The sequence below is a fragment of the Symphalangus syndactylus genome, chromosome 21, assembly GCF_028878055.3.
Source record: "Symphalangus syndactylus isolate Jambi chromosome 21, NHGRI_mSymSyn1-v2.1_pri, whole genome shotgun sequence".
Classification (NCBI taxonomy): domain Eukaryota; kingdom Metazoa; phylum Chordata; class Mammalia; order Primates; family Hylobatidae; genus Symphalangus; species Symphalangus syndactylus.
In genome coordinates this window covers 73,505,615-73,526,316 of record NC_072443.2, presented here as the reverse complement: position 1 = coordinate 73,526,316, position 20,702 = coordinate 73,505,615, and the positions used below count along the sequence as shown (strand labels likewise).

Genomic DNA, 20,702 nt, shown 5'->3' with positions numbered 1-20,702 from the left:
TGTAGATTTTATTTACAAAAGAAAAAAAAAGTTTTGACTTAATCTTTTGGCCAAATTGGCACCTGTTTTCTTCTACCTCCCTATTTTGCACTTGAGAATAGAGCCCATTTTTTTCTGTTTCTAAGTCAGTCCTTTTTATTTGGTTTTAAAAGGCAGAGTCTCTTGTCCAAAAACAACATGGGAACATTAATGAATTGAAAACAGATTTTTCCGAACTTTCAAGTGTGTTCCACACTTTTCCTAAAAGGCATGTTAAATAGTTCTACATGAGCAGGTAAAACTGTTTTGCATATGGCCAATTTTTGTTTGCACAAGCAGTTTGGGGGAAAATTTGCAACTGTTTGAAAAGAACGTTGGATTTCCTCTTGTCCTGAATGAGTATATTTTTCTTTGCCTGCACTATTTCCTGGGGCTTTAAGGTTTAATAAATGTGATATTCAAAGTTATATCCCATGATTCGCACCCCTTCTTGCAGCCCATCCAAAAGTGTATACCATATATGCTATTGCCTGCTGCACGTCTCTTCTGTAACGTCTTCAAAACATCTCACTTATCAAGGCCAAACTGCATTTTGGATCTGTCTCCCCAGTCCTACAAACCTGTTCCTCCTCCTATTTTCTTTTATGGATGGCTCCTGAACACCCAGATGAATTTGGCAGAAACCTGGTAGTCATTCTTTGTCATTTTGCTTTTCCTCATCATACCTTCCCCATGCAATTCATTGCTGAGTCTTGCTGGTTCCACCTCAAATTCATATTCGAAATCCACCAGCTGCTCACCACCTGCAGGGCCACCATTTTAGCTCTGGCCACCATCAGCCACCAACAGGTCAACAGCAATAGCCTCCTGGCAAGGACACTCTGCTTCCACACCAGCCCACTTCAAATTCATCAGCTCCTTCGGTATTTTTAATTCTAAATTTAAACAACTCACTCTCCCCTTAGAGAAAAGTGACAAATCCTTGCCTTAGCCTACAAGCCCTTGTATGATTGGATTCCTGCCAATTTCTCTGACTTCTGGACCTACTTTACTTACTTCATACTCACAGCACTCTAGCCACACTGACTAAACTGCAGTATTTGGAATGCACCTGGCTCAGGGCCTTTGCAGATGCTGTGTTTTTGCCTGCATTGCACACCCTCCTGCCCCCCAACTTCACCCAACTCCTATTCAAACCTTTAAGTTTTTAGCTTTAAACACCTTCCCTTTAAATCACATCCTTGCTGAAACTCTCACAGCAATCTGTTTTATTTTTTCTTCATAGCACTGACCATAGGATGACATGAAACTAATTAGTTTGTTACCTCCTCCTATTAGAATCTACGTTGCAAGAGGCAAGAAAGCCATATCTCTCTCTGGTTGACTGACTAAATCAATGAATGATACTAACAAGTAAATATTGTAATACTCATTTTTTAGATGCAAGGACTAAGGTTCAGAGATTGTTTCTGACTGTCCTAAATCCTCCCAACTGTAAGATTGTAGAGCAGAGATTCAAATCTAAGTCTTTCTGAATCCAAAGCCTGTGGTCTCCATCGCACTGTTATATGTGTCAACTATTTTGCCAAAAGCCAATCTACAGCCCTCTAAACGTTTTTTTTTTTGGGGGGGGGGGGGTGTTCATTTCTCTTCTCCTTCTTTATTTAGAACCTTTGTTTTGTAACTTTTTTTTTTTACTTATTTAAATTCTTTTTATTAACATTTATTAAGTTAAGGGGTCATGTGCTGGTTTGCTACATAGGTAAACTTGTGTCATGGAGGTTTATTGGACAGGTTATTTCATCACCCAGGTATTAAGTCTAGTACTTATTATTTTTCCTGGTCCTCTCCCTCCTCTCACCTTCCACCCTCTACCCTCCAATAAGCCCCAGTGTGTGTCATTCCCCTCTCTGTATTTATGTGTTCTCATCATTTAGCTCCCACTTATAGGTGAGAACATGTGGTATTTGGTTTTCTGTTTCTGTGCTAGTTTGCTAAAGATGATGGCATCCAGCTCCATCCATGTTCCTGCAAAGGACATGATCTTGTTCTTTTTTACAGCTGTGTAGTTCTCCATGGTATATATGTACCACATTTTCTTTAAGTAATCTATCATTGATGGACATTTAGTTTGATTCCATGTCTTTGCTATTGCAAATTTTGTGCAGGCCTCCACATACAGCTTACACAGGCCTCCAAATAACCCTGAGTTGAGTACTATTATGATCCCTGTGGTGAGGGATGAGGAAACTGAGGCAAAGAGTGTTTAAGAGGCATGCCCCAGGAAACATAGGCTGTTGTGGCACTGTAATTTGAACTAGACTGACTGCTCCATAGTTTTTAACTAGGAATCCAACCTGCCTTCCATAATATGCTCCCAGTTTCCTTCTGACACACTTGAGCATGGCACAGGCCACTACCGGCTTCTTGATGACCTGCTTCCCTCTCCATTCCCTCATCTTGCCCTCCTCTGTGCTGGGTTCCCAAGACTGGCAAAGATCATTTGTCAGTGACTATGGTCCAATTGTAGTTAGTGACTAGTAGTCTATCTGATAGTGGTTAGTGACCAGTGTTCTAATAGTGGTTAGTGACGAGTGGTCTATCTGGTAGTGATTGGTGACTGACTAGTGGTCTATCTGGTAATTGTTAGTGACTAGTAGTCTATTTGATAATAGTGACTAGTGGTCTATCTGCTAACGGTTAGTGACTAGTGGCCTATTTGATAGTGGTTAGTGACTGGTGGTCTTTCTGATAGTGGTTAGTAACTAGTGCTCTATCTGATAGTGGTTAGTGACTAGTAGTCTATCTGATAACGGTTAGTAACTAGTGCTCAATCTAATAGTGGTTAGTGATTAGTAGTCTATTTGACAACAGTTAGTACTAGTGGTCTCCAAGTTCATACCAGTGCACTAGTAGTCTGGAGGGACAAAAGGAAGAGGTAGGAGAGCCTTCTTGTTGTTGCTAATGTCTGGGTGGCTTACTGTTCACTGTATTTGACTTTTCTGCTGTTCTAAAACCTTTATCACAAGTTCTTTGTGTATTAAATCTCCTCTATAGAACACCTGGCATCCTGGCAGAGGCTCTAATCGCTGCTATTGAAGTGCCCACCTGGCTGTCCCATTCCTTAAACCTGAATTAAAGAAGGTTTAAGATGGATCAGAGACCTGCAGGCTGCACAATCAGCAGTGGTGTTTCGCTGGGAGCAAAAAGCCATGACAAAAACCCCCTTGGGCTTCATTTCCTTTCTTCACCCCAGGGTACCTTTAGGACATGAAGGCTATGATGTGCAAAGTGATACCCTAATGACACTGAAGAATTAACACAGCTCCCAGAGGTGTTAAATGTACAACTGGGGAGTTGCTAATTAGGAGGGAGAATCTCTCTCACTAGAAAGCGTCATCTTTATTTAGAGTGGAAAAGGTGGCAATGCAAGGAGGTTCCACAAGTGTGTTTGAGGGGAGCCTCATGGCTGCGGTCCTGCACTCCCTGATTCTGCCCTTCCAACTTTGGGTCTTGTCACCTTGGTGCCCATGATTAGGAGGTGGGAGAGATAAGAGCACCCACAGAAGTTCCAGAAGCATTTCTGAGCTGCTGAAGCACACCTCCTGCTACCCCAGGACTCCTTATCCTAAGTGGCAAGAATCGTTCTCTCAGAAGTGACCCCAGACAAATCACAATCCTTCCTCATTCTCCCCAAAGCAAAGAAAAAGAGCCAACATGATACCAGCCCAAAGCCAGTATTTTAATACATTAATAAGCTATCACAGAGAATTCAGCATCATAATGAGATTCATGACACAATGAATCCACTGATTACTAAAAGTTTCCAAAAGTATAAAAATCGGTTCCCACTCCCCCACATTGAGTTCTTTAAAAAAATGTCTGTAATGTAGAATGGGAATAAATACAGAGTGATTGAATGCCTTTCTCTAGCTGGGGTATCATCCCTGATGTTATCAATTTTAATAGCTACTTAAATATGTCAAGATCTATTTAAGTTCAGACAAGCACAACTAACACTCAAGTCAGTTCTTTAGAACTAGAATGACTAGATTTGGGTGATACTAAGTAAATTTGGGCTTATGTTTTTTTCTGAGCAAATGAACTGAAATAATTATAAAATTGAAACATTTTATAAGGTGACACTAGTGCATTTAATTGTATGAAATTTACAGTGTAGAAAATGTAATCATTTTATTCAGCAGTCCATGGTGTAATTAAGACTATTCTTTTGAGGTATCTTGTATTTATGATTTTCCTCTTCCACCTGGATGAGATGTCTCAAATTCAAAATTATACATCAATTAGGTATATTCTCAGGATTATTTTTAAGGGGACTGTTTTCTAATATCATGTATATTTCTGATTTTCTTATCCACAGAGGAGCTTTCACAATCAGAAGATTGCAGAAACAGAAGTGGGGACACGGATAGTCCTCTGGACACTTTCTATTTTGTTCAGGAAAGGGACCACACACGACGAACCACGATTTAGTAGTAAAGTAATGTTTCAGCACACAGTGTGTGATGTGCAGTAAAGATCCTTGTAAATTCCCATCAGAGCACACACCATGAACTGTGCTAATGGATGTAACACATTTTACAAAATCTGCATGTGTGAGGCTTTTCCATCCTGTTTTAAGTGGGGCAATGTATATAAATAATATTAGCAATTAAGCATCTATTCCTATTCACTCATTTATACATTTGAAAATAAATTAGCCACAAACTACTTGAAAGTGGATGCAATATTCTCTTTTCCCTTCTGTTTTCCCTGCTGTTCCTGAAAGATATTTCTGTATTTATCTCAGTACGAACAATGACCCCGGCTCTCAATTTCTGCATCCTTAAATTAATTACAATTACTATCAAAAATTCGCTAAAATAGAGTGAGTCTGACTTAACTCTTGATTTCCTTGATGTTTGCTGTTTAGGATAATGAGAGTTTCTTATCACTCTTTGTGGGTCTTAGGTTGGCTTCTTTTCCTTTCTCTTTTATCCAGGTACCAAAAGCTCTTACTTCACTGGGGAGATTTTTCACACGGGAGGAAAAGGACAAGTGGACTATCACCTATGTGGTCAGCTTACAACCTGAATTTCTTGGAAATGACCTAATTTAATTATCTTCATGGATCTCCTTTGCCTTTTGAATGAAGAGTAGTCAGCTATTTTTTTTTTTTTTTGAATGAAGCTCTTGAGTGTCGGTTGCCATTTTCATGAAGTAGTGATTTGGACCCTTTCCTGAGAATACAAGGGTTCAGGTGTCATGCTAGTTGGCTTGGCCCCTCTTATTCCTCCAGTATCCCTGATAGGTCAGATCAGAGTGATTCTGGAGGGAAAGTATGTTTCACTGTGGATATGTACAATGGCAATTCCCAGTTCTGGGATTTAACTTAATTCAATTATTCACATGATGAGCAGCATCCACACACTCCTGGTAAAATTTGATAAAATGCTGTAGCATCAAGATGCTTTTGTAGAGACCTCTCTGCCATTATCTGTTTTCTTTTTTTTTTTTTTTTTTTTTTTTTTTTGAGACGGAGTCTCACTCTTTCACCCAGGCTGGAGTACAGTGGTGCGATCTCTGCTCACTGCAAGCTCCGCCTCCCAGGTTCACGCCATTCTCCTGCCTCAGCCTCTCCGAGTAGCTGGGACTACAGGCGTCCGCCACCACGCCCGGCTAATTTTTTGTATTTTTAGTAGAGACGGGGTTTCACCTTGGTCTCGATCTCCTGACCTCGTGATCCGCCTGCCTCGGCCTCCCAAAGTGCTGGGATTACAAGCGTGAGCCACCGCGCCCGGCCACCTGTTTTCTTGACTGGCATTAATCTCTACCAAATCTAGAGACGTGAGCATCATCCTGAATTCAGAGTCATAATCTGATAGCTACGGGTCAAAGTTGGCCCAATGATGTGTTGTTGGGAGTACCTTGAGCTTTGAAAAAATAAGTAACAGTAATTATCAACTCTGGAAAACTTAGAAATTTTACATAACACTCCTCGTCTCTGGATTTTCTTGGAAAACTTCACTATCTGGCAACTCTGGCTCTGTATTTCCTTCTGGCAACAATCAGCTGGTACTGTGTCGAGGCAGTGACCTTTAGATGAGCCATGTGCTCTCCAGCTTGCCATAGTCCTCACCAATCCCTGTTGTTTACTTCCAGACTACTTAGTATTCATATTATCTGCAGGCAACTACAGCCAATTAAGCCTGTAGTTTCTGGCCTAAAGCATTCATGACAACATGTGCACAAGACACCATATATATAATATGTGATAGAAATCTTCCTTACTTTCTAAAAGTGTAATCACAATCATGGCCGAAATTGAGTACCTACTGTGTACCAACTTTTGTACTAGGTAGTTTATACATGTTATTTTATTTGATCCCCAACATACCCCATGGTGTTAACTAGCCTATCATATAATCAGAGACTGAAATTCAGAGATGATAAATTTAAAAAACGTGTCCAGTACTATACAGTTAATAGACTTCAGAGGCAGAAGTGAAACTGATATGATTCCAAAGGTGCTGTTATTCAAAGTTTATTTAATCTTTTTTCTTATTTTCAAAAAGTAAATATGAGTTTAAATGTAGGCCAGAAACCATAACTTATTACATTTTCCTTTGAGAAACTCCAGGCTTTCTTTAAATGCAAATGTAGATACTGAACACTACAAAATCTTGAATGGTTTTTCTCCTGTAAAGGTCATTGCAAAGTTAACCTGAGTAAAATTCCATATCTTGGTGTAGAGTCCATAATGTTGAACTTTGTTTGGCTGATTGTTTATTTAGCACCAAACCAATTTGAAATTGGCTTTGCAAATGAAATGTATTCTTTATGTCATATATAGGCATGGTTGGGTCTAGGTTTGCAACGATCAGAATGCCTACGGATAATACCCAGGCGAACCACTCCTTTCTCATAGATTGCTGGTGTAAGCATCTTAATTTTTTATGCTGTCTATATTTATATATTTCAAGCACTTTAATACTATTTCTCTCTGCCTTCTTTTCTCTGACTAGAGGTATAGACTGAATAGTTCCATATCTGAGGAGAGAAAGAAGTTTGCCATTTTTCTTTATCTGCCTCATAGCCCCATAGCAAGAATGATTATGTCCCACCCCAGCTATTTAAAACATGTTGCCTCTGATTCCCAGCTTTGAGAACAAACAATCTGCCAAGCGCCTCATAACTGCAAAGTGACCTTGACATATGTCATTCACCAGAGTTTTCAAATCGAAGTCTTCATGTTTAATATTCATAAGGACTTTTTTTTCCTAACAGCATATGTGATGATTTTACAGGGGATGGGGGTTGGGAGCTTTATTTAGAGATGGGTTGAATTCTGAGAAACATACCACCAGTGTCTCTGTGATGAACTGAAGTATCAGTTTGGAGGTAAGAAAATGTTGTTTGGCATTCTTCAAGGGAGGACAGTGATGTGCTGGATTGTGACAGTTTTTGCTCATTGGGGTTTTCCTTGGCTGGTCCATCTGTGATATTGAAGTCAGATACTGAATTTATAACAATAGCATTACTGGGTTTCTCATCTGCATGCTTTTCATTCGTGAGGTGTGTATCTAGATGGAAACAGAAAAAACACATACAGAAACCCGCTATAGTTTACGTGACCTAGTGACCTAAGAATGGACATTTGCAGAAATTTTCACATTTGACTTTCCTAAGATTAAAGTTTTAAGAAAAAGAATGAAGTATTATTGAGCAAGACAATTTTGAATAAAAATATAAGAAAGAAGAGTGCAATCATTATAAAATTTTATACACATTGCAAACTTTACCCATCATGGTAATTTAGAACACTTATTTCTACTATTTTTTTTTTTTTTTTGGTGATAAGTAGGGAGAATCAAGCACTTCATTCACTTGGATCAACAAAATCTCATAGTACATTGCCAGCCTCCTGTCACAGTGTATTATTAATCTGAGGAGCAGGATAAGGATCTTATATGGTGGGCAATACTGCTGAGTTATTCATATGAGCTCAATCAAGTCACTTTATTACTTTGTTTTTACAAACCTCATTTTCCTCCTCTGTAAAAAGAAAAATGCATATAAATGAGTAGTCTATAAGCTCATTCCTGCTTCTGTCCTCATAACCTCACAGTGGCTTTCTCTGCCTTGGTATTTAAGTTCCTATTCAGGTGATAGCCTGTATGGCTTTGGGGGTATGCTTCTTGGGAACATGCTTTATTTCCACATAACTGTCTGGCACAATAGCTAGAGATGTTCAGGGAATTTCTAGCAAAGTTCTTGACTGAAATTCTGGTTTGGAAAGCCTTAGAGAAGGCTGAGAAGCCCCAAGTGTTGTATGTATTTTACATCTCCTATACAGTTGGCTCTCCGTGTCTGTGGGTTTCACATCCCCAATACAACAAATCCTAGATACACAGATAGAAAATATTCAGAAAAAGCTCCCCAAATAACAATGTAACAATAAAAATGATACAAATAAAAAACAATAGAGTATAACAACCACTTACATAGCATTTACATAGTATTAGGTATGATAAGTAATCTAAAGGTCAAGTAAACTATATGGGAGGATATGCATAGGTTATATGCAAATACCACATCGTTTTATATTAGGGACTTGAGCATCTGAAAATTTCGATATCTGTGGAGTCCTAGAACAAATTCCCCTCAGACACTGAGGGACAACTGTATGCATTCTCCTGCCACGTAATGATTGGGAGTCTGCTCTGCAACAAGCGCTGGGCTGTATATTGGGGATAGAGGGATGACTAAGACAGGTATGGACCTTGACCTTCATGAGCATCAAACAAATCATCAAAGAAATAACTGTAAGTTACAGGATTGAGAAGTGTATAAAAGAGAAGCATATCATAAAATCATGTTAGAGAGAGGACCAGACTGGGTCATGGTGCAGTTAATTTATAACTTCCTTACAGGCTGATGATGCCCAGGAACAACTTAAAACCTGAACAAGCAACAGTCCTCTTGGTTTGGTGGCACAATTGGGACGTGGTCAAGAGGCATCCTTGGGAATTGCATTCCCGTTGTTAACACAATGCCTGGTTGGTTCAATAATGTTCATTGAGTGACTGAAATTAATAATACAATTGGCAACCTGGTTTGATTTTACCATGCTTATGCAGCTCAGTGCAAGAAACGTATTCTTGCCAAGTCCATCTTTATTTCCCTTCCAAGGTTGTTTCTTAGTTTAGGGCCAATGGAAATGTCTAGTGGGTTCTGCCTTCTAAGGCAATGGGTTCTAGACTTTTCTGCAGAGTAGAATCACCTGGGAAATCTTTTTAAAGTTCAGAATTTTTAAAGCTCTGGTATTCCCCTCTTCAGGAGACCAATTAAATCACAATCCCTGGTGGGACGGGAGAATTTTTGAAGCTCCTCAGGTGATTCCAACATGTAGACAAGTTTGGGAACCACAATGCCAGGGATCTTCTGCATTTGAGACAAGAAAAAGAGAGAGAACAGCCCACTGACTTGTGCATCAGTGATATTCAGAAGCCAATCTTAAGATGGTTGCTTTCCGAAGAGTCCTAACTGGCACCAGAACTATCAGTCTGGTATACACAACTGTCTTAGGTCATTTTTATTTCTTTCTGATCCTCCAAACAGCCTTGGTTTTCAACAATGTTTAATTTCTATTCTCTTCCTTTTATGTGCTGGCTTTAAATTTCTTGGTTGTGGTTTCATCCACCATAAAAAGGATTGGCAGAAATAGGGATTCAAGAAAACATCTATCGTTGAAAGCAATTAATGTAGTATTGAATATTGAAGTGGAATCAGCCCTACAGATGACAGAACACTAGGCTTCCTCTAACCCAAGAGGGATTCACCAAATTAATGATATAATGATGATGATGATGATGATGATGAAGATCATAATTAGTTTATTTTTCTTACTTGGGTATCAAAGCATCCAGTAATCAGCTAATGTCGCAGATAGATGGACATTCAAATGATGTCTTAAAACACTAAGAGCAGCATCAATATTTTGGGCCAGATAATTTTTTGGCATGGAGAGATTGTAGGATGTTTAGTGGTATCGTAGTCTTTTATCCACTAGATGCTAGTAGCACCTGACCCTTTAGCTCATGACAATGAAAAATGTTTGTAGATATTGCTGCATTTCCCCTGTTGGACAAAATCACCGTGGTTGAAAACCACTGCTTTACACACACAGACATGAACACACACAGAGTGGCATGTATCTTATGTCAAGTTCTATGTTACTGCTTATATACCTTATTGAACTTAAGCATCACAAAGACTCTAGGAGGTAGATATTGTTAGCCTCCTTGAACAGATGGGAAATGTATGAATGGATATCCCCACTTAGCAGATGAATGAAGGTAACCAAGGCTTACAGAGTTTATTTAGGTAAATTGTCCAAGGCCTCCTCCTTATTCAGTAGTAGAACTGAGATTCAAATCTAGGCCTGGTGGATTCTAAAAGCTTTGTGCTTGTCCTTTTCCCTTTTATATTATGCAATGCTTTCTCTGATTTATTCTTAGCTTTTATCTCTCCTTCCTAACTGCTGAGAATGCACATCAGCAAAACCTTCTCACCCTAAATACTGTGATGTGTCACCTGCACAAAATCGAACCTTGCAAATAGCTGGGTTTTACACACTCACCTTTCCCTTAGCAGTCTTTGCAAAGCAAAACTACCTTCTTTGCACACTAAGGGAATCCTTCTTGTTCCATTACAGCTGCTTTATCCCATACATTAGAGAGCAGCTCAGAAAGAGCTGATAGATAACGAGACCTTGATGAGTATGGAGATTGCAGCAGCTATTTGCTTAGCAGAATTAATTAACAATCAGTTCAAATTATCACACGTAGTCAGACTGCATGTAATTTAAATTGCTTTTGCACAAAGTAATTCAGTAACAAAAAAAAGTTGGATAGAGGTTACTGGAATGTAAGAACATGCGGAGAATACAGTATACAGCCAAGTGGTATATGATTCTCTTTTTAATTTTGTGACAATTTTAAGTATAGCATTTTGAATGTAAGTGGTGTGCTACATTAAGCAACCATTTGGAGCACACTAGGCTTGTACTGAGAGAATTTTATGGAGAAGTTAAACTGCCATTCATAAAGTTATTTTAATTCTATATCTCTGTTTATATTTTTATTTTTTCTCATTCCTCCGTGGGAACTATCTGTTGCTCATTAGAAAATCATCTGACATACACACATTTGAGAACCCAGTCTGTTCAACTCAGAATTCTGAAATCTGAAGTGAGTCACAATTTTTGGGTGAATGTTACTGACATCTTCCATCTTTTATAGATGATGCTAACAATAATTTCATCAGATTCAGATTCCTTCCTTTATTGTATTATTCGACATTGCACCCAAAGTACTACAAAGTAGCATAAGCTCAAAGTAGAAACATATAAAAAGTAGTATCAGATCTTCTTTAGGGGAAATTATTTTAGAGTTAAATAAGGAACTCGTGAAACTATATTTGGGATGTTATTCATAGTTCTTGACATTAACTTAGAGAAAATAATTTTTACCAATAGTTAAAAACAAACCAAAATTAGGACAAAAAATAGAAGCTCATCTATATTTCTTAGAAAAAAATTAAAGTGAATCTTAAACAGTTTGGGCTACAGGTAATTGCAAGAACAAATGGACATAAACTTAAGTCAGAGAAAAGATAGACAGCTAATTAAGTTTTTATTACTGTTGAGCAAATGTTATTAATTTAATTCAATTAACATTTATTGAGTACCCACATGCAACAGATGAATCAATGTGACAGGAGCTATTAATTTATTTACTCTGAGTTATTAAGAAAACGTTTTAATGATTTTCATTTTTGATCACTAAATGTGACTTTGTAATTTTTGCATCCATGTTTTCTCTCATTTGACTCTTTATAGATAAAAACATTCAAATGATGGGTAAGTACTATATCCTTTTCTCTAGGTCCTCTGATTCTATTCTTGTTTCCTTTCCCTTCTTTTTTCTTTTCCTTTTCCTTTCCCCCTTCCCTTTGCTTCCTTTCCTTTCCCTTTTTCATTTTCCTTCCTTTCTGCTTTTCTTTTTCCATTCCCTTCCATTTGCCCTTCCCTTCCCTTCCCTTTGCCTTTCCCTTCCCTTTCCTTCCTTTCTGTTCCCTTCCTTTTGCCCTTCCCTTCCCTTCCCTTTGCCCTTCCCTTCCCTTCCTTTTATTTCTTTTGCTTTCCTTTCCTTTCCCTTTTTCCTTTTTCTTCCTTTCTGCTTTTCTTTCTCTCTTTCCTTCCCTTCCCTTCCCTTCCCTTTCCTTCCCTTCCCTTTTTCCTTTTTCCTTTTTCCTTTTCCTTCCTTTCTGCTTTTCTTTCTCCTTTCCCTTCCCTTTTTCCCTTCCCTTTGTCCATTCCTTTCCTTTGTCCTTTCCTTCTCCCTCTGTGGTGTAATTCCTTGACTGACCTACCCCGTCTCCATTATCAGCTTCTGTTTTCTTCCAGCTCCTTCCATTTATTTTTTCCTTAAGACTTTGTCCTCTTAGTTTCTTTCTTCCTACCCTACCCTTGAAGGCTGTATTTGTCCACACTCACAACGTCATTGATTTCTTTGTGAAGTTGGCCACTAAATCTTCATCCAGCCAGCCAGAGATGCAGGCAATATTTGCCATGCATAAACTACACTTACGCTAACCACTGCAGAATTCAGAGAAGAACAACAAATGATTTCAGTCCTCAAGAAGCTCACAGTCATCACAAATTACAATTTCACACTTGTAACTGTCTATTGGACATTTTATGTGGGTAACTAGCAAAATCCTTTCAATTATGATGACTCTTTCTACTAAGCCCCTCATTCCTCTCCCCAAACTGGAATAACTCTGGCTATCCCCGGAGAATCCACAATTCAATTTGTCTTTATTGTATTGTCATTTTTCCAGTTCCCTGGGCTTAAAACTGTTATTTGACTGGCCCTTTCCCTCCATCCCATCATTTACAAATTCTTGTTTATTCTTCCTACTAAACATCCCTCAAGTCCATGTCCGCTTTTTCATTTGCATTACTGCCACTCAGATTTAATCCTCTCTGCCCTCACATCTGGACTCTTTTTCAGCATTCATTGGCTCTGAATACAGTGACAGCTCTCTTCAAGATATCTTATGCATTATAATCAAAATTATACTTTGGACAATATTCTTCTCATTATATTAGTCATAAAGAAAGCAAAACACACGCATCATGAACACACACACACACAGGTATTAATGGCTCACTGTTACCTGAATATTTTCCCATTTTCTCTCTCTTTTTTTGAGATACAGTCTCACTCTGTCACCCAGGCTGGAGTGCAGTGGTGGTGATGCAATCACAGTTCACTGCAGCCTCAACCTCCCAGACTCAGGTGATCCTCCCACCTCAGCCTCCTGAGTAGCAGGCACTGTAGGCATGCACCAACACAGCAAACTTATTATAGTATTATTATTATTTGTATTTTGTGCAGAGACTCGGTTTCACCATGCTGCCTGGGCTGGTCTTGAACTCCTGGGCTCAAGGGATTCACCTGACTTGGCCTCCCAAAGTGCTAGGATTACAGGCATGAGCCACCATGTCTCGCCTCCATTCTCTCTCCCTCCTCTCTCTCTCTGTATTTTGTTTTTCTTTTTAGAGACAGGTTCTTGATATGTTCCCAGGCTGGACTAGAGCTCCTGGGCTCAAATGATCCTTTCACCTCAGCCTCCTGAGTAGATCTTTTTATTCTCATTTAACCTACAAATTCTATTGCCAAGTTGCCTGTGGAAACAGGTAGCTTGTTGCTAATTTTTTCTTGTGAGCAGTAAACTCCAGAAGCCTATAGGAAAATTATTAGATAAGACTTTAAGGTAGGGTGATTTTAATTTTAGTTCTAGGCCAAAACATTTAAAGTCAGTGTATATTTCAAATGTATAGACCATTTTTTAAGCTATAATGGTGAATTATGTTTTCCCTTGGATTTAAACTATATTCCAGCTTAGAATTTAGTACTGTAATTATCCGTGGCTGAAATCAGACCAAGGCAGACAAGTGACATTTCAAGATATAAGCTACCAAACCATTAACAAATTATTGTGGTTAGTAAAAGGAGTTAATTGAAGTGACACTGTATAGAGAAAAAAAGTTTTTTCCTTTGTATGAAAATTTTGTAAAGTTCATTCAAATGTTAGAGGTGATTTTTGTTGTTAAAATGTATGATTATACTCTCCACAGCTTGGTAGGTAATAATACAATATATAAAATACAGGAAATCATTCAACATGATCAAACATGGTGAAAATTATCAGCCAGGGTCAGAATCATCTTTTTTTAGATGTGTAGATCACTATTATTTTTATATTGAGTAAAATTTGAAAACATACTATGGCTGAAGACAGAACAAAATTAGGAAGATGAAGATTTCTTGACATTGAGAAAAGCATAATAAAAGGTGATTGATACTCAAATAAGCTGTTTTCAAGAAAAACATATTTTCTTCTTTGAAAGCTGAGTAATAAAGCTGAGTGGATAATTTTCTCCAGTTGAGGGATGAAGGCTTCTAAAATTTCCTCACCTTTTTGAAATGAATGGAAATAAGTAACTATGGAGTATTCAATTTCTACATCCTGATAGATTGGATAAGACAAAACCTTGGGTTCATTAAATCTAATTTGGGAGGGAGGATAAATAAGATAAATATATTTGACATTTTTTCTTTGATTTTCAAATGGCAGCTCTGGTTGGAAGATGTCCTTTAAAGACTTTCAAATTAAAGTCACAGTTGTATAAATCATTGTTTTGATTTGTCTTCTGTAGCACTTCAACTAAAACCCTGCCTCAAGAAACGTTAGATGAAATGTTTATCAAGGGCTATGACAAGAGGACATTTTAAGCCTTTTCAATCAGGCTTAGTAAATCTTTTTTAAAAAGAGAGAAAAGGCTAAAGTATATTATTCCTCCAGAAATAATAGAAGTGAGTGTTCAAGGTGAAAAGGATTAAAGAGTACAAAAGAACTGAGGGAAGAAGGCTGAGCATGGCCCCCTCCCCAAGCTTCCCTGACACCTGCAAAGCAACTTCAATTTTGGGGGGCTGAAGCGGGCTTTTTTTTTTTTTTTTGGTCTAACTATTCTGGATAATTACTTCAGTTTTCTGCCCACCACTATACTTTGCACCTGTAGACAGACATAAGCTAAGTGATATACTTTTATAGCTAGATCATAAGCTGGTAACAAGGAACAATTGACTTCTAAGAGATAGTTGAATCTTCTTCAGATATGAAAGCAGTTTGCAATTATGAGTCTCCATTTCATTTTTATGCAGTTACCTTCAGTTTAATGTTTGTAAAAAGTGTCTCAAGAAATAAAGATTATATTATCTGAGAAAAAAAATGGTTAGCAGTTTTTATAGTTTGATGCACTTGGATTAATAATAGGTTTAGGGCTCTGAAAAAATAAATGAAGCCAATCAGGCTATAAACTCATGCATGATTGGTATTACATATACAGTCAATTTTTTACTATCAGTGTTTAAATATAAATGTTAAAAATAAACCATAATTATTCAAAATATTCTCTATTATGTTAAAACCATCACAATTTATTCATCCGAACTATTTGAATGTCACTTAAAGTCTCTTATGTGCATTATCACATTTGAAGCTCACAACAGTTTTGCAAAGTATTATTATCATTATTACATGAATGAGGAAATTGATAGAGGGTCAGAGATTTTAGTGGTTTGCCCAAGATTACCCCACTGGTAAGGGGCAGAGCTAGTACTTGAACTTATGTCTTCTAATTCCTATGGCAGTCAGACTTTGCATTTCGAAACTGCTTCAGAAAAGAAGCACTCTGATATGAGCTTGAGATACTTTTCTGAAATAAAACTGCTTTGTCCCTTCTGACTTACCCCTCTCCAGGTTAATTGATCCTGCTTGTATTTGATTAGGAGGTACTTTTTATGTAGGTTCAAACCTAGAATTCCTATTTGATAACTAATAACTGCTTTTTCCACACTTATCCCTCAAAGGCCACTGTAAGAAGCTTCCTACAACTGTCCCCTGCAACTCCAATCCCAATTGTTTCCTTTGGGAGCCCCCAGAAATCCAGGTTGATATCCTTACTAGAGCCGTTAGTTTAGTTTATAGTACTGTGATTAATTGTGGATGTATTTCTCCTCTCCTTTCTGTTGTGAACTCCTTGAGGAAATACATAGGCCATTCAGCTCAATTTCTCAGAACCTAGCATGGTGTCTGGCAGAAAGCAAGTAATAAATACATTTTAGCCAACTGACGAACTGACAGACTAAAGATGGGGTGTCTTGGTTTTCGGTTGACAATGGACTCATCCTTTGGGGAGGTTTTCTGAGTACATCCCAGTGGTCCTCTTTCCACATTCTCTGTAGACCAGCTGATCCTAGTAAAAGTCTATAAATTTCTGTCTTTTGTGGTAAAACACATCTTGGTATTTTATTTTGATTTGAATGCAACATTTGCACTGTTATCTGTAAAACTGTGAAAATACAAAAAGATACAAATAAATTAAAATCTATAATTCCACCATTTTTAACACATTGTTATATTTGTGTCACAAAAATGTAAATATCTGGTATATGTGGAATTTATATTTATAGATTTATATGTATATATCTACATATTTGTATTTATGCTTTATATTTGCATATTAGGATATATATTCTAATTCTACTTTATATATAAATCAATATACAATTAGAATATATATCAACATAATTAGATTAATAATAAATATACTATTCTAATTAGATATCTGATTAATACTACATATTCTAATTATAATTTATATAGATATAAACTTATAGTGCTTCCCAGATGTCATTCATTTTTCTAAGAGCTTTGCATATCTTTACCCATTTAATACTCCCAGCAACCCTATGTGGTAGGTACTACTAGTGTCATTCCCATTTTTCACATGAGGACACAGAAAACACAGCGATATCAAATAACTTACCCAGAGTCACATAACCAGTAAGTGATGGAGCTAGAATTTTAACTAAGGTAGCCTGGCTCCAAGTCCATGTTCCTAACTAATAGGCTATACTGTCTAGATAGAGATTGTTTAAGTGAATTTTATTGAATATAATGTGTTGTAGTTGTTACCGTTGTATCCTAACCATTTCCCTTCATCCTAAATCTTATTGAAAAACATACTCAGGTCTCTGCTCAAATGTCACCTCCTGGGTGAGGCAGGCCTTCCCTTACATTACATCAAAAACAGTGCTTCCCAATCAGGGCGGATTTTGCCCCCCAAGGGAATGGATATTTGGCAATGTCTGGAGATAACGTTTATTGTTATGACTGGGCTAGGTGCACTAGTATTTTGTGGGTGGAGGCCAGGGATGTTGCTGAACAACCTATTATGCACAGGGACCCCTTCCACTCACCACCAAAACCCATAAAAATTGTGGTTTCAAATGTCAGTTGTGCCAAGATTCAGAAATCCTTTAATCTCATAACCCTGATCACCAGCCATTGCTATCACATCACTGTTTCATTTTTCTGCACAGTGATTTTTAAAAATATTTTGTTTATTTGTTTACTTGCTTATGGTGTACATGTATTTCCCACCCTTGACCAAAATGCTGCCTAATGGAAGTTCATCTGTGTCAATTAACTGCTATATCTAAAAGAGGACCTGGGATACAGTAGGTACTCAATATATAGGGAATTAAAGAATGCTTAGCATTTCTTACATGGTGAATCATAAACTAACAGTTCCCCCATTCAATACAAATGTAGATAGTTTCTATTTTTCGATACCATGAATACTCTTGAAATAAGCATTGTTGTCATTGTTTTAAAATATTTATTTATTTGTGTAGGTTGAATTAGTAGAAAAGGACCTATTGAATTAATGGTTGAATTTCTCAAGCTTTTAATATAATTTGCTAATTGCCTTCCAGAAAGATATTTAGACTTGTACCAGCAGGGATTGGGAGAAGTTTGTCTATTCTCTGATCTTTCTAGGTTTTACCACTAAAATATTTTATTTTTATCAACGTAAAAGGAATTTTGATTTAAGTGTCCAATTTTTCCTAGAGCTGAAAAAACAGTTTTTCACTGTAAGAGGTAGAAGATGTTTTCATATCCACCACCTTTCTGTGGAAGTTTTGTTTCACAACTAGATTCGTTGGTAATCTGAAATCTCTTGCATGATATGGAATTGGGCAGTTAAAGACATCCATTCTGTATTTATAAATCAGTAAATTATTGTTGAAAAGTACTTACTGAATGATCATTGAACCTGGTTTATTTAGCTAGTCCTGTCTCTGAGTTATGAGGGCTTGGGGGTGACATACTGTTGGATGGACTTAGGAGGCTCCCTATCAGCATCTGTCAGGTTAATATCCATTTGTGATGTGCCTGTATAAATGTAGGATAGAAATAAGATCTATACAGAGGCCTTGGAGAGGCCAGAAGTCAAGCCACATTGTTGGAAGGACAAGAAATCACAGGAGCGAGGGAACAGAGGAGCAAACCATATGTTTATTTTTAAACTCCTTTTGCCCACTCTGTGTGCCCAGTGAACTACGGAATCTATCAAAAGGCCTCACTGGGGATTTAAGATCTATTTTCTTGATAGTCCACTTGGTGGAAATTTAGCCCAGTGGTCTCCAAAGTGGCATATGTATACCTGGAGGAGATGCAAACCTATCCAATGGGGTTAGAACACTTATTTCTATTTTTAAATCCTAATATAATAACTATTTCTGCATGTTTTATAATGTATAGTACAGTGAATATGGTAGCATATGCCTCCATTGTGTATGCATGTGCACGTAGATGTATATAGATGCATATATGCATGCATTAGGTGGGCTTGCTATTTTTCCCTTTTTTACTAGTAAAGGTTTATAAGCTTTACAATAAAAAGTCTGGAGACCGCTGGTCTGAGTAATAGACTGAGGTCAGCACTCTACATCCCTCTTCTACTAAAAAAATTCAATTTTCTTTTGCTTCCTTTCGGTACCCAGGGTGTGGTTGCTGGAACGTTTACAGCCACAGCAGCTGCAGTAGTGGCCTGAGTAGACTTTTCCTCTGAGTTTCTATAGTGGTAACAGGATTAACAGACTCTATTCTGGAAGTACTTGGGTGGCATAACACCTCCCAGCAGAACTATTCCTGACAAGGATGTGCAGATGGAAATGCATATTTATGTCACTTAAAGCCTACAAGAGACACAAGGATTTGAGCTATAACAATAAATAGAAAAAAAAAATTCTTCAGCATTTTTGGTAACCCATACTCAAGTGCATTGACTGTGCTTGGCGAAAGACCTACAGTTTGCTCTTTGTCCAAGCATAAAATATTCAGCATTCAAGCATGTTGAGGTGAACTATTCTGAATATATTTTAGAGTGTTAAAATAAGCTACCACAAAGTTAGTTTAAAATTTCAGGTCTTAAAAATAACAGGACAATTTTATGAAGTGTTTGGGCCATTTCAAGAAAAAAAAAAGTCCCCTTTAAAAAAGAATGTTCATTTGTTCCAATTGTTAGTAAAGGCAGGTTTAAAAAAATTATTTCTAAACACCAAATAGTCGTTATAGTCAAGGCTTTCAAGTTTAAAGTATTGTCTGCCTCACAGTCCTTGATACAGCCTCTCCTGGCTTTCTTCTGGAACACTTTAAAAATATGGAAAAACAAGAATGCTCACATCTGCAAATTTGGGTTTGATAGTATTGGGAAAGATTTACACTAAATATCAACCCATTAGAATTGAACTGAATAATCCAATCAGTCTAGCACTTACAGAGCTCTGCTGAAAGTAAAATGGAGTTAGTGTTGTTTTCTGCATGCTCCCGATTCACAAACCATATTTTGTGTCAACAGGAAAATTAGGCTGTTATGTTTTTTTAGAGGTGTTGATTTGTGATGTGACCAGAGAGCTGTAGTTCTTTGTCACCTTAACCGATCCAGAAATAATTTGTTACCATCAACAGAAGAAATTTTTCAAAAATTGTACAAGGCTTTCATTAGGTTGCAAGAATAACTTTGTAAAGAAAAGAGAAATACTGAGAAATAATCTTAAGGATCAAACAAATTGGGATGAAAAACCAATAGAATGGATCCAAAGGGACGTGTGTGAACGAAGAGAGAGATACTGAAGAATTCAAAATTGAAATGACAGAATTAAAATCTGCATCAGAAGCAGTAAAATACAGAATTGACATTGCAGAAAATATCATTAGTAACATAGAGATTAAGAGCAATTCTGAAAAACTCTCCCACAGTTCAAAAGTGAAGGACAAAAAATTCAAGTTATGATGACAAAATGATGCCAAACTCAAAGGTCAGAACATGTAGATCTCACCTAAGAGATACAGTTTCTTGGAGAAGAAACCAAAACCATCTAAGCATAAGCTTTGTTCAAAGATGGTACTGCAATGTATTTTCTGAGCAGAAACAATTTTTGAGAGTGTGCTCCACTGCCTAAAATTTAGTAAAAAGAGACCCACAATTCTAAAAAATATTTTGAATTACAAAAATAAAGAAAAGATCTTTCAAGTACCCGGGCAAGGAAAACTAGATCAAATGAGAAATAACTGTTCCTGAAGTTGGCTTCAAATTTTTTTTGTACAAAACTATGCATCAGAAAACAGTGGTGCGACGTGTTAAAATTTTGAGTGAATAAGATTATATTCCATGAATTTTATCCTCAGTTTGTCTTTTCTGTGTGAGAATACAATAGTCTCATGTATTATCAGAAGAA

The 20,702-nt window shown here is 37.3% G+C and overlaps 1 protein-coding gene across 2 annotated transcripts in view; it reads right to left on the bottom strand.

Moving 5' to 3' along the window:
• Window positions 1-20,702, bottom strand: part of MDFIC2 (MyoD family inhibitor domain containing 2) — a 120,111-nt gene that overhangs the window by 4,889 nt on the left and 94,520 nt on the right. For both annotated transcript variants that reach the window (XM_055259635.2, XM_055259636.2), the window contains one exon: window positions 7,341-7,562. In XM_055259635.2, the coding sequence (XP_055115610.1) occupies window positions 7,341-7,562 (222 nt within the window). The remainder of the gene's footprint in view (window positions 1-7,340; window positions 7,563-20,702) is intronic.